At 41.9% G+C, this 14,312-nt stretch overlaps 3 protein-coding genes across 4 annotated transcripts in view; 1 reads left to right on the top strand and 2 right to left on the bottom strand.

The window, feature by feature from the left end:
* SLC37A3 (solute carrier family 37, member 3) overlaps window positions 1–395 on the bottom strand; it is a 24,248-nt gene extending 23,853 nt beyond the window's left edge. Inside the window, exon 1 of the mRNA XM_009887429.1 lies at window positions 313–395. Coding sequence (XP_009885731.1) covers window positions 313–395 — 83 coding nt within the window. The remainder of the gene's footprint in view (window positions 1–312) is intronic.
* RAB19 (RAB19, member RAS oncogene family) lies at window positions 394–3,383 on the top strand. Its single transcript, XM_009887427.1, has 3 exons — window positions 394–412; window positions 487–717; window positions 3,075–3,383. The coding sequence occupies exons 1-3, from the start codon at window positions 394–396 to the stop codon at window positions 3,335–3,337; spliced, it is 513 nt and encodes a 170-aa protein (XP_009885729.1). The 3' UTR covers window positions 3,338–3,383.
* A 6,010-nt stretch (window positions 3,384–9,393) lies between these two features.
* The window catches only part of MKRN1 (makorin ring finger protein 1), a 14,659-nt gene continuing 9,740 nt past the window's right edge, over window positions 9,394–14,312 (bottom strand). The window contains exons 3-7 of one of the 2 annotated variants that reach the window (XM_009887400.1): window positions 13,766–13,992; window positions 13,063–13,277; window positions 12,249–12,359; window positions 11,676–11,814; window positions 9,394–10,985 (exon numbers count right to left, since the gene is read on the bottom strand). In XM_009887400.1, the coding sequence (XP_009885702.1) occupies window positions 10,773–10,985; window positions 11,676–11,814; window positions 12,249–12,359; window positions 13,063–13,277; window positions 13,766–13,992 (905 nt within the window). In that variant the 3' untranslated portion in view covers window positions 9,394–10,772. The remainder of the gene's footprint in view (window positions 10,986–11,675; window positions 11,815–12,248; window positions 12,360–13,062; window positions 13,278–13,765; window positions 13,993–14,312) is intronic. The other variant, XM_009887401.1, reaches the window with a different exon arrangement.

The raw sequence follows: 14,312 nt of genomic DNA, 5'->3' as shown, positions 1-14,312 counted from the left end.
GGGGGGGGGAGCTGGGACACCGAGGAGGGAAAACCCTCTAGTTTGCAAAGGCTCTGTTTTGATGAGCACTTGATCTGAGGGAAGAGGGAGGCTTGCAAGATGGGCACTAGAAGAAGTTTTTAGCTAGAACTTGCCTTCCTGCACAGATGAAAGTTCAGAAGCCTGCCCTTTGTAAAGCTTTGCTTTGCCCAGCCCTGCTTCAGGGCTTCTTGGCTCTTCTTCCTTTCTTAATAAAAAGCTGTAATGCTTCTATATCTTTTAGTACAGTTGTTGAAACTGGCTTTCTCGGCCTCTTTGTGAAGCTGGGTTTACCCTGGCAGCTTTCTCTTCGGTTTGTGTAGATTGTCTTTACGGACACATAAATGTCTCTTCAGATCCAGAGAAGGCAAAGCCATGCTGCATGTACAGTGCAGTGAGCTGGGACAGGCCTAGCTGCCCTCTAGACAAGGGGTTTCAAAAGCATAGATGCAGATGGCAAACACCTAGGAAGTGGCATTTGCCAGTCTTTGCAACTTCTATCCTTTCTCTTACAGATCCAGGTGTGGGACACAGCTGGTCAAGAACGCTTCCGGACAATAACCCAGTCTTATTACAGGAGTGCCCATGGGGCCATCCTTGCCTATGACCTTACTAGGAGGTCCACGTTTGAATCCATTCCTCACTGGATTCATGAAATTGAAAAGTATGGTGCTGCAAACTTGGTCATGATGTTAATTGGTAGGAATCTAATTTTAAATTGTTGCTTACCTTCTTTTAATACATGCATAAAACCCTCTCACTACCCCCCCCCCCACACACACACACTTAAAGCATCTATAAACCATTCATTAAAGAAGAATGCAGCTGTAATTAAAATAAATCAGAAACTGTTTCAATTTGACCCAAGCTTAAAAAATTGGGGAAGTCGGAGCCTGGTCCTGACAGGACCAAGCCAACTGCAGACAGTGAAACCCTTTTACTTGTTCCTTTCCTGCTGGAATAATCCAACAAACTTGCTGCTAGGCCCGCAAGCAGGGACAACCTCACTGAGGTTAGAGTGGCAGCGAGTCTGACCCTATACTCCTGGTGCGCAGGAATTTAGCGGCTCAATAATTCAAGATGGGAGTGCACAGAGCAACACAACCCCTTGTTCTCATCTTTCCTCTCTGTTCTTTTGATGTGCATACACATTGCTCTGTAATGGGACTCCGATCAGGTAAGACAGTAGATGGGGACATGGCTTTTACAGAGCACAAAGTCATTTGCTTGCATTCCTCCTCATTTATTCCACGAGCATTCTGGAAATTTTGCCTCTTGAAGAAAGCAATGGGTGAAAATTTCTGAGAATGCAGCTGGTAGGAAGCAGTGTGGTTCTTTCCCTTTGTGTTTCAGGTCATTATATTGCTCTTCCCTCCCCCAAGGAAGAAGCTGCTTTTATTTACATTCCACTGCTTGGTCCTGTTCCACTGTGGCACTGTGCCGAGGGCAAGGCATGCAGCCGCAGCAGCCCAAACTGGCTCTTGAGGACAGGCAGCGCTGAGCCCCACAGCGCAGCAGGCATGGGACTGAGGCTTCTGCTTGTGCTCCTAGCAAATTACTTGCTTCTGCCGTGGTGCTTCTTTTCTGTTCTTCCTCTGAAGAAACAAATTCTGACCTGCATGTAACTGCAGTGCTTGGAATGAGTAAGGCGGGGGGAAAAAAATATTGCTAAACTTTAGTAGTGTTTTTCTAACTTTTCTCTTTAATCTAAAGAACGAGACCTTTTGTGTGTCTGGTCGAGGTGGGGTTTTTTGTTGTTGTGTTTTTTTTTTAAAAAAAAACAGTTCTGAAATTGGTAAAAATAAAGCTTTTGTTAAGGATCCAGCTTGGTGCTTTCTTCCAAAGCCAGTGCTGCTTGCTTTGCTTACTTTGGCAGGAAGTCTTTGTACTTTTAATTGCATCTAGTCATGTTATACCCCTTTGTAGCATGAAGGTTAAGAAATCTAATTTTCCCATCTGGAACTGAAGGAGGAAAGGGGGGTGGGCGGGCACTTTAAGAAGGCAAATAAGTCTCAAGCAAGGTGTTTTTTTGGGGGGTCATGGTTTTCTTTTGTGGGTTTTGGTGGTTTGTTGACTTTTCTTTTCCTTTTAGAAAAACTGGAAGGGACTTAATGGGAGGGGAGTTGGTTTATATATGCTTCAAATCCAAGACCTGAATTTGATGAAAGGTTGTCTTGAAAGTATGAATGTAGACTTCAGCCAGGTACTGCATGTACCAGAACAGATGATAATTCCACACATGTTGCAACTACTTAAAATGCCTTTGTATATTTATCTGAGGTGTTTCATGACTTCTGACAGATTTGGACTAAACTGCTTAGAGTAAAAGTTTAATCTAGATGTGCAGAAACTTCCTAAGTACACATTTGAAGCATTAAGGTAGCTGGTGTGAACTCCTTGTCTTTTTTGCTATCATCTTAAAATTACTGACTTGTATAAATAGGTCATGTTAAAATCTAATTAACAGTTGAGCAGGTTCTTCCTGGGTTTTGGTGGGGTGTTTTTTTGGAGGAGATCTGCTTTAGATTAACAATGTTACAGATCTTTAGAGCTGAGCATCCACTTTGAGATGTGTCAAAGTAGCTTGACAATAGCCTAATATATGTGGCTTCCACTGAAGGTGGAATAAACCTTTATGCAACATTGCTTTGGTTTACTGTGTGCAGTAACTATAGGGCCAAGGTTTCTAAGATTTATATTTTTTTAAAATATTTAACTTAAATGCTACCTAATGTTTAAAAACACTAGGGAACAGGGACCAAATGTTGCTTCCAAATAATCCTCTGGCACCACTATCTACAGCAAGTAATTGGATAAATACAAGTTTTGAGGTTTTGGGGGGTTTAACTCATTTGATATCATTATATAATTAGCTGCAGTTTTGACCCACATTCTACGTTCATGACTGATATGCTCACATCCTGTTTTTCCAGTAACTCTAATTCCTGACAGAATTATATTATTTAACAAAATTGCATGAATGTATTGCGTTTAAAGATGACTTTTTTTTGAGAGAGAGACTAACTCATTGAATTATCTATTTGCCTTCTTTTAAGGGAACAAAGCAGATTCACTGGATAAGCGCCAAGTCCTGTTTGAAGATGCCTGCACACTGGCAGAGAAGCACGGGCTCCTGGCTGTACTGGAGACATCGGCAAAAGAAGCTCAAAACATAGAAGAGGTTTTCACGTTAATGGCTAAGGAGCTAATAGCCCGAAATACTTTACAGCTTCATGGAGAGAACCCTCCGAACAACATCTATCTTGATTCCCGGCCAGTGATTGCCAGTCCAAGCGAGAAGAGCCAGTGCCTCTGTTGAAGAGAGACTTCAGGAAGAACTTGGAAGTCTTCATTCTTCTGAGGCTGTTTCATTTTGTTTTGTGCAATTGATGAAAGTGTGGTATGTGGCCTCAAGCCATCTCTCTGATATCTCTACCTTGGAGTTTGGCTTGTAAGTATCTTCAGAGATTGTTGTTGCTGTTTGTAGCACAGGTTGCTTTGAACATGGCAGCTGATCCTTTAACATGAACATCTGAGCTGAGAGGACTCAAGAAGCTGCCAGCCCTTGCCTTAACCAAAGAGAACTTTAAAAAAAAAAAATTGCCTTTAATTATATCCTTAAATGATTTTCTGGCTGTGTCAGAAGACAAATTTGCACCAGAGCTCTGCATTGATTTGATCCTTCTAAGCTATGTTGTTTGTTCTAGTGCAAGCACTTTACTCCTTGCCAGCAGCTTTAAGAAGTCTGACACGTGCTTGGATAGCACTAAACCATTGCTACTTAAACTTTCGTTTAGGGGTGGTCCTGATATCAGGGCTGTAGCCACCCATCCCAAAGAACACAATAGAGTACATGATTTCACATCCGTACCGATTTCCTTGCCAGACAGACGTGGAGTCGTCTCTGGGGTTTCATAGCAGGCAGACTATGATACACTAGGGTCCCAACCTTCTTCCTGGGGTGAGAAGTTGTCTTCCATTTTGTTCTCTAATTACAAGAATTGTTTCCAGTAGCGATCTCTGTCTTGCTACGTAGACTTGCTAGGAGTAGGCACCAGTAATGGCCTAAAGTCAATGCTGGGGTGAAGGGACTGTGTTGGGTTTTTTTTTGTCCTCTGAACTTTATCTTGATTTTTGATGTACTGATTTTAATCAAAAGCCTTCTGTAGTTTGTGCGATGGGCCAAAGACAGCCTGAGAGTATTCCTGTAGATTTTCAAGGGAGGGTGAAGAAGGGATTCAAGCTCCTGCACAACTCAACAAGGGGTAAGATGGTTTAACTGTGTAACCTTACCTTAGAGCAGTACGGGAATGGTATGGGGCATCCAGAAAGCTACCACTAGGCAAGTATATATATGGTACTGCTATGGAGACTTAATATCTTGGTAGCGATAGAAGGCTTTGTATTGCTCCTCCCAAATGCAAGCTCTGCTTCTGGGGGCTCACTGCTTCTATGTACTGGAACCGAATGACGGGGTTTTTGTTTTGGGTTTGGTTTTGTTTTGTTTGTTCAGTAGATGGGAATAGGGAAGGAGAGGGAGGAAAGAAATATTATAGAGGTAAATTTTTGACTACAGTCCTTTTGTACCAAAGTATCACTTCCTAGGTAGTTACTGTTAAGCTATAAACTGGAAATCAGACCCTGTAATGCTAAAATACAGTCTGGGTTACATGCAAAGAAGCCCTGGGAGGGCTGGTACACTGCTAGCTTAGCAGATGGTAGTGTACCACGTTTCCACAAGTTCTTGAAAAATAGGGAAAAACATGTAGCAAATATTCTGGAAAATCTTGTCTGAGAAGTACAAAAAATAAAGTAGGATGAATCACTGATCTATAGTCTTGCAAATATTTCTAATAGTATTAATGTTCCCCCTGGCCAGTTTTTTTGCTACCACATGTGAAGAGTAGGAGTTAATTCAGCTGTGTGGAAACTGAAGGAGAAATCTTCAATGCCAGTGTCTAAACCTTTTTCTAGAGCTGGCTAAGAAAGCTTCATCTTCTTCAGGCGTCCTCTTTCTGATCTGTTTTCTTTTTAAATTTTAATTTCATCCTGATTTAGTATTAGCCCAGTAGTTGCATTTCAGTTTGGTGTTTACTGCTGCTTAAATATGCATAACCTTTCAAAGTAGCTGAACAAGTAGCAATCCAGCTTCCGAAAAAACTAGTTTCTACACCTCAGCACTAGAAACGGTCAAATGTAAGTTTAATATTCTTGTGTGTTTAAAAACCAATCTACTCCCAGTAGTATTTTGTAATGTAGCAGGTTGGTTTGTTGGGTGTGGGTTTTTTTTTTTTAGCATCCACACTTAGAACAAAGTTTGCTAGCAGTTTATTTCAGATACACCAGAGAGAGTATTTGCAGCAAAAACTAATCTTCCAGGAGACCTTGACAGAGAAGTACTGTGTTCATCTCCAGTTACACTATTTCATTAGCCAAGACTTAGAGGAAGGATCTTACCAGCGGAGTATTAACCTCTGTATGGTTCACTTGACTTACTGCCTTAATTAGAGATTACTGTATGAAGTTCTTTTGCTTACCCTTAGCATGGAGGCTTCTGCAGGCTGATGTTCCCTGAACTGCCCAGCACTGACAGGTTACAGGGCTCTTGCCATTCTCTTCCTGTACACACACGGAGCCACTTGCAGAGCAAGTCCTTCACTGGCAGAAAGCTGTGCAACATGGGATGACGGAGAACAGGCTTGTGATTGTGCTTTGAGCTCCATCACTCCCATTCCTTTAACAGGTGTAACAGACTCCTCGCTGCCCTTTCAAGAAACTAGTCTTAAATATCTACCCGCTGTGCAATTAAAACAGCAGTGTGACCTCTTCTGTTCGGTTCTTCCACAAGCCCTCTGGACAGTTACACTGAATGGCTTCCATAGGGTCATTTTTTAAGCTGCCCCCATGCGAATGAAGAGCAAGCTGCAGCTGTTGCTAACAAGAAGGTTCTTCAGAGTGTGCATTAGTAAAGTGTTACTCACAAGGTAATATGCAAAGAAAGCCATAAACTTAAAAAATCCCTTTATTATAGTATGTTATCCTAGATTCTAAGATAGCAACCACTAGATTAAAAAACAGGCACAGTGTAACTTCTGCAGTTGTACCTTTCCCCATCACAGAGCAGCTGGAAGCCTGCAGCTATGACAATGCAAGACACATTAACTGCTATGGAAGCTTATATTAACGTGTTTGTTTCCCCAGCATCATATGCAAATCCAGTGTGCATCATTAATGCACTTGTAGTAAAGTGTAGTTTATTGTAATGTTGCTTACAATGCTAGTCTAAAAACTACAACTGTCCCACAGTTTTAAGAGCTGCACATCCAGCTGGAAAATGAGCTTATTATTTTTATCTACTTGGAAGGCGTAATTGAACAATACTTGCATTGATATCCCACCCATGCCACGTGAGACTGAAGCAACACCTATCCACATAACAGGGTAACAAAAAAACCCACCAGAAGTATTTTACAGTGGAGCAAACTGACACCTCTCAGAAGCTGACTGGCTTAAAAGCAATCACAACTGCAACTGAGTGATGTGGAAGGTACATGGCACTGCCTATGTGGTCAAGCTTTTCTTCACATGTAGGGGACAGGCTCTTAATAACAAAAGCTGAGGTTCTTATCTAACCATGCCGGTTAATGTTTAAGTATAGTTGGAAAGGAGACAGAGAAAGCAGTTTGGAGGCCCTGAACAGAGACAGCTCTATCCTGGAGCCTTCTTTCAGAAAAAGAGATGCATTCCTGTGCTTTTGGACAGGGAAGTGAAACTGAAGCTCCCCCAGCCAGGTGAGTGCTCTAACTACAGCATTGTTTAGAGATGCCCCTTCCCAGCTGTGGGCTTTGTTTATGTATTTCAGTTACCAGAACACCACACTCTGCTCCAGACAGGGGGGCTTTAATAGTCATTGCTCAGTGTACTGACTCTTGAAGCCACTTTCAAGCACCTTTCAAGGACTGGATCTACAACAGCCAATGCTGGGACACCAGAGTCCTGTGAGAGTAGTTTTAGACAGGCCAAGAGGCCCTTTTTACTTAAGAGTACTTCAACTTTTGATAGGAACTTGCAGTTTAAGAAAGGTAGGACTTTTCAAAGTCTCTTAAAGCACTTCTTCTAGTGCTGTAGTTCTAAAATCAACCTTAATTCAGCTGCCTGTACAGACTCTGTCTATGCAATCACATCAAGCTGTTGCCAAACAGGTTTTAACTCTGGCTTGACTGCAGGTGACAAAGAGCACACCCATGGATAACAGCAACAGCAGCAAGTAGAGGCAGAAATTTAGCATATTTGCAATCCCACATTTCCTTGCTACAGCTCTGTCCATGAACATTGCTGCTTATTAGTTTTCACTGCCAAGTCTGTCTAGTTTTGTTTACCTAAGGCAAGACTCACCACAACTACAGTTTAACACTAGCATTAGATTAAAACTGACTTTGTAGCAACTTGATCCCTACAAAGCAGTCCTGTATTGTATCTCAATCATAAGGGACTACATGTGGATTCCTTCTTTTTAAACTGCTGTAGCATTAATAATGCCATCTATACAAGTTTTGTTCCAAACATGAGACACCCCATATACCTCATGGTATCCTCCAAGCAGAAATTTATTTTGTACCTGCTGTCGCAGGAAAGAGTTACTTTGTTTTTCATTAAATGAATCAGGCACCCCCCCTCAGCAAGATTACAACACACCTTGTGCTATCAAGATTTGAACTACAGCAGCAGAGGTTGTAAAGAAGTGGTGTTTGCTTCTGTGATCACATTCAGACCAACTAGAATGGGCAGCAGGGACTGACTTCGCACTTACACATGATGCAAAATTTTAGATCAAACCATACACGTATGTTCTTGCATAGGGAGTAAAGTCAAGGCAATTCAAGTGAGAGCAGGCATCTTTAGAAAAAGATTTTTGTTTTGAAATCAAGATTTTGCTGGTGGAACTTTGAGTTTTTATACCTTTGTCATCTTAACACTACTCTCATTGGCCTCTTCAGTTTCTGTACCTTAGGAATTTGCTTAAAGAATACACAGCACAGCCTAAGTTGTCACCCTCCATATTTTTTACATTAAAAGCTTGCCTTAATTCTACTGCCTTTATTCCTGTTCTTACAGAGGAAAGACATAGCAGCCCACTAACATACTTTACTCATTTCAAAGGCCCTACTCTTTTCAATTGTTCCACTTTGGGGTGGGAAATCATAATGCAACAGGAAGCTTAGAAACAGGCCTACCAACAGCAAGATTCAAACTCAAAGTGACACATAGCAGTATTGCTTGATGACAAATACACACAGTTCTTTAACTCAGAGAACAAGAACCACAGCACACTTCAAAGCAAGAGATCAACAGAAACTACTCATCACAATGCACTGGACTGCATCAGTCACCTTACAGCTAGACAGAGCCACCTCTACACCAAAGCAAATCACTTACTTGCATATCCTCAGCTTCCCCTGTTAACGCGTACAGAAGTAAGGTTTAAAAGCAGCAGCGTCCACCCTTGTGCCATGTGTACACCCACACAAAAAGTAAAGCATGCCGTTTCTGACCCCTTATGAAGCAAAGCTGGTAAGTTTATTACCTTTTCCCACCTTACCAGAACACATCTTTGCTAAACTTATGTTTGAATGCAGCTTTCCAATAGGATTTTAACAACTTATGTTCATTACGGAGGGGAGGGAAGGCTAGTTCTACTCCAACACCTTCCATTTTTTATGTTTCTCCCCATCTCAGTTTTAAATGTCATTTGCGCAAGTTACATTCAAATCCTTTTCTCCTTCTGCTACTTGCCTCTGGAGAAAAACAAAACAAAACAAAAAAACCACACAAACAAACCAGAGGTGGCTTTAGACTGTTCAGTTAAACTTTTCTTAGTCATATTCCTCAGCATCTGAATGTTTCTAGTAGTTCACTTCCAACTTTATGTACTTCTGCAAAAACACACATAGGCTTAAAGAAGCATGCAGATTCTCAGGAAGTATTCTGGACTTGCTGTAAAAGCAGCATTATGACAGGAAACTATCAATAGAATACGTACTGCAATTGACTTTCTCCAGAGCAAGATTAATACCATAGTACAGAACTTCTGAGAAAGCAAGCCACCTCTGCTCCTGCTAATGGCCCCACAGATTCCTTCAATAGCTCAATTGTCTCAGCTGTCTGTTCAATACGTGTTCCTTATATTACAGGCTCTTTGCTGGAAAGGTTATAACCAAGTTAAAATTCCACGTTAGTGTGATATTATTCTGCAGGAGCTAAGTGACATAAATGCCTTTACAGTTAGAGAAACACACACAAAAATAATGAATCAAGCAAACACAGAAGCTTCACATTTAAAAGAACAGACAGACTTCTTGTTTCATTTTTTTGATGTTTTTTATTTGGGAAAAGTGCTTCTTACAAAAGGCAGCTGCAAAACAATACGTTATAGACCTCAGAACAATTTCTCATTCCATTTAAAAGTGAAAGGAGAGGCAGTCTAGGGGACAAGAGCAGCAGGAGAACAGATCACGGGGCATCCACGAGTCAATAAAAAACAGCAATAATGTAATGCAAGGTTAAAATTCCTGTGCTGGGGCTTTGGTGGCAAAGTAATTTTTTAATGCAAATTACAGCCAGAAACTGCATGACTGCCTTTGTAAGCAGTAACTCACATAAGCTGAACAGCTTTACCAGGCAACCTGCCCAGCTCAGATGCTGAGAGGCATGTCTACCTCGAACCAGCTGAGAGGCATAGCAATTTCCTAGTGAAGCTCACAGCTTAAGTGGTTACACGAAGTTCTAAAACTTACAGAGCAATAAGCTAAAGGGGCCTCTCTCTGGCATTCCTCTGACCCTACCTTGGCTAACCGGATTTCTGCTCCTGGACAACCCTAATCATACACATGAAAGAGAGCTGGTAGGTTAGGGAGTGCTATCTATTAAGTTAAGCGATAGTTAAGATCACTGCCACAGACTGGGCTGAGACCACTAAACCAGTTTCATGTCCAATTGGAGGCTAGACTTCATGCACCAAGAGGGGATGAAAGATGGTTTTGTTATTTTTTTTAACTTACACAGAGTCTCCCCATCCTTGAGGTCCAACTCTACATTTATCTGTATATACACATAGAGAGTTCTCCTTTCACAAAGACATTTTCCTTTCATGCTAAACACAGTAAAAACCCAGAACGTTCACACCTGGTTCTGGTTACACAGTAGTAATAGTAATGTGCAAGTAAACAAGAGACCAAAATCACAAATGAAGATGTGTACATGAGGGGGCTGGAACAGAGCTGATGCCAGAAAGAGAGTATTTGTATCTGGCCTGAAGTCAGAAATATTGGTACAAAGACAGAAAAAAGGCCATCAGCCAATTTACATCCCCACTGCATGGCCACTGCTCATTTTTGTATCTGGGCTCTTCAAAATGAGTGTGGAAGTCCTGTAAACACTTTAACCCTGGAATTGGGTGAACTCTGTTGGGTACACAGATGAAGCAACAAACCTAAGCTAACTGTTTGACAGTTAAATTCATTTTTACAAAAACTAACATTTTAAAGATTTATTTCTTGTTATTTGTTTAAACAGAGGAAAAACAACACTCCTGGGGTGGGAGGGGATGGGAAGAGACAGACCCTGGGTAAAAGTTATTACAACAGCACCTGGAATTGATCGGCCTGCCTAGGAGAAACACAGGCACTGCCACAACACCACAGGTAAATAGCTACTGCCTGAAGCCAAGACAACAGTCCACACTCCACTGACAGGTGCTATAGATCCAAGTCATAATAATCTTCCAGCTCATCATGAAACAAGTCCCACTCATCCTCGGAATCCGTTAGCTCATCGTCACCTCCTGCTGCCAACAGCATAAGCAACATCTCACCAAGCTCAAAGGTCACCACCTCATCCTCATCGGTCTCAAATGGATCACCGTTCTCTCGCTCCTCGATGAACTCCCAGAACCGATTCCTCCGCTGGGCCTGCAAGCAGAACACAAGGATTTCCCCAGGTGACCAAGTGGTACAAGGTAGGCATCTTCCCAGAGGCTGACAGGGTTCAGACCCGGCATACTTTCTGACACTCAAGAAACCACATTTTCTCATTCAGGGAGATACTGACCTCCAGCAGAATTTACTCTTACACACACCTATTAATGGTGCTCAACATTTCTACTTCAGTATGTTGATGTACTAGGAAAGTTTTCAAAATCCCCTCTTTCCATCTTGGCCTTCAGCATTCACAAACTTTAGACCACTGCCTCCTTCAAATTCACCATTACACAGGTCTATCAGAAGTAAAAAAAGCCAACATCTCCCTGTCCTCTTCTGAAGGCAGCTGATTTAACGCACACCCCTCTTGTGCTCTCTCTCTGTATAGAAAGGAAAAAAAAAAAAAAAAAAAAAAAACAACAACCACTACCCGGGATATCCTTGACCTTTCCAGAGTGGAGAATGGGAGTGGGGGAGAAAGGGGGATCAACTGTATTGTTATTACACACTTTCAGGAAGTCTGGATGGAAGACACAGTTCCAGAAACTGAGCTCTCGCATTCAACCTACCTCACTGGGGTAAAAACCAACCATCATTAATGAAAACCCCTTCCCAAAAATAACTACTAAACTTTGCATGGAAGGAAAAAAAAAAAAAAAAAAAAGAACCAGCAGCACTGACCCGGTATCTACTTGACGTTCCCACTTTGGGTCTCTGTGGCTCCTCTCGGCGGCCATCAGGATATGCATGCTTGTAAAAACAGTTCCCTCCAAATGGACAGCTCCCACGGCCTTCATCAAAATACCTGCATGGCTTGTTGCTGGAAAGGAAAATATCGTAACCCTTACTCACAGCAGACCCCAACCAGATTTCAGGACTGCATCTACCTGTAGTCCAAAAGGATCTCAGGTTCCATTTGGAGCTGAAGGTATTTTGCCAGTATAACGCCTACATGCAGAAAAAACGTATTACACGACGTGTGTGGGTCGATGCATGCATAGGGACACTGACAGGTTGCAGCACACAAGCTCATACCTTATGGTTTTGTGTATAGAAGGGAAAGACTGAGGTCAAAGAACACAAATAGCTTCGCGACTGTGTGGTTGCATGCATCTGTGAGCAGATAGGTATGGACACACTTCACATGTGGTGGTGGAAACAAGGTGTGAGAGGGTTTTACATCAACACCCTTCTTCTCTGGGTATGCCTTTATCTCTGCCGTCTCAACTTGACAAAAGGCTGCAGTGCTCATACCTCATTGCCTCCTTGTATTTCTGAATGAGTTTCTGCTTCTCTTCCTTCTCCTCCACCCAGTATTCACTTGGAATGACAAAGTTAGATGTGATCCGACATTCTGGGCAGGACCTGGGGAATGAAGAGACTGCGCTGCAAAATTCCACATTACAGGGTGCTCTCTCTCCCCTACATAACAAATCATGGCATTTATCCGTTTTTAAAGATGTACTCTACCCACGTACTTGCTGTATGGGCTTCACAATCTAGATTCTCTCTTACACATGAAGATAACCTAAACTCTCTTCAAGAACTCAATGGCAGCTGGGCAGCTTGTCTCAGAAAAGCTTGAAAAAACACTTCACACACACTCCTTTTTCTTTAGAATTAAATAAATTTATTTTGGCTTGATTTCTGTATTTATTTGATTGGAACTTTGTTTCTTTAAAACAGCCTTTAAATGGAGAAATGTTTTGCCAACTGATTAACGAACTAGGGCAGTACTGAATTAAGAAGCATACATTCTGAACTGGTTAATCTGTTTTCAGATTCCTGGCTGGGTGTCCAAGACACAAATGGTAACCGTTGGACAACATACTACTAAATAAAAGAAAGTTATTTTCTAGCATTAAGCGAGTTTTGCAGACTTAATCCATATTAACCAAATCAGAGCGTAAGTGTTATCCCTAACAATTATTTCACTTTCAAACTAAAGTTAGTATGCATTAAATGCAGTCTCTGTGCAGTCTGCATCTGGAAGTCTGTTGCAAGTTGTCACAAGTTACTAAGTTCTTCCATAGTAACAAAGCACAATCGAAATGGGAAAGTGCCTCACTTTATAATCTTGCTCTCAAATTGCTTAGCACTCCTCCACTTGCGGATGCACTTGAGACAGTAAGTGTGGCTGCAGTTGGAGAGGATCCCAAAGCGGCGCTCACTAGGATTAGCTTTCTCATACACCACCTCCATGCATATCCCGCACACCATGTCTTTACTACGCTGGACGGCAAATGAAAGCTCCATGTCCTTCTCGTGAGCTTCAATGCAAGACTGAAAAGGAGAGACAAAGAAAACGACTACAGAGACAACTGGTCATCTGGTGAACTCTAAGCAGGTTTTTAAGCTCAGTTTTACTCCGCTGTTTTGCCTAATGAATGGAGTATGATTAACCTGAAAAAATCTTTATTCTAAAGAAAATTTGCTCAGATAGTGGGGAACAACCAATTCAGAGTTCAAATTCCTTTCACGTTTAATTGCTTTTAAACGTGAGAAAGGCAATCTAAAAGACCATCCGGTTTTACTAGGCAAAGAACAAAAGCTTTAGTATTTTAAGCAGACTGCTCTCTCAGCACAGATAAGGAAACCCAGCTGCTTTTGAATATGGCCCTGACAGGAAACAGTCCAGTTTACAACAGGAATTTCATTCACTGCCTGACCTGCCTGCATCTTCAAATGAAAGGGAATTAGCAACAAGTGATTGCGGAGAGGTAGGAAGCAATAACTTAAAGCTGCTTAACCCCAGACAGTTGTTTGCTTACCTTTATGTGCTGGGATCTCTGTGCAGCATCAATTGGATGCAAGACCTGCAGTCCACACATATCACACACATCCCCATGGATATACACGCAGTTTTCTCCATAACGACATTCTCCTACTGCAGCGTAGGGGCACAGCTCCTTCTTTATCTCCACATCTGCTTGCTGCTTTTCATATTCTTCCTCAATCACCATTTCCTGCAAGGGTGCTTCAGCGCAGGAAGTAGCAGCTGGGAACAAAATTAAGGACAGTAAGCAATACATTCAGATTTAGAGCACTAGGAGCGAGAATACATTGTTTTAATGCAAAGTAATCTTTGGGTAACCCTGCTCAAGTTATCCAAAGAGAATAAAAGCAACCGAGGTTCATTTCAGTCCAAGTTTCACACACCCTCGAGCTGAACTAACAGTTCTTTTCCCGCTCAAGAAAGCACAACCAATTTCTTCATCCTTCAACCCAGAGAAGACTAAAGCCGTCAACATTTCTGTGGTCAGATGCAGATCCATTTACAGGCTAAGTCCACACCAGAAAAATCTCACTGGTTCTCAG

This window comes from Charadrius vociferus, unplaced genomic scaffold (genome assembly GCF_000708025.1).
Source record: "Charadrius vociferus isolate BGI_N301 unplaced genomic scaffold, ASM70802v2 scaffold196, whole genome shotgun sequence".
In the NCBI taxonomy this organism is placed as follows: Eukaryota; Metazoa; Chordata; class Aves; order Charadriiformes; family Charadriidae; genus Charadrius; species Charadrius vociferus.
The sequence above is the reverse complement of the archived record's forward strand: the minus strand, read 5'-3'. Positions and strand labels throughout refer to the sequence as shown.

What these genes read in the sequence shown, in the direction of transcription:
- RAB19 (XM_009887427.1), top strand. An exon ending in CTTGGTCATGATGTTAATTG is followed by an intron (nt 718 to 3,074) that starts GTAGGAATCTAA and finishes CCTTCTTTTAAG; the next exon opens with GGAACAAAGCAGATTCACTG.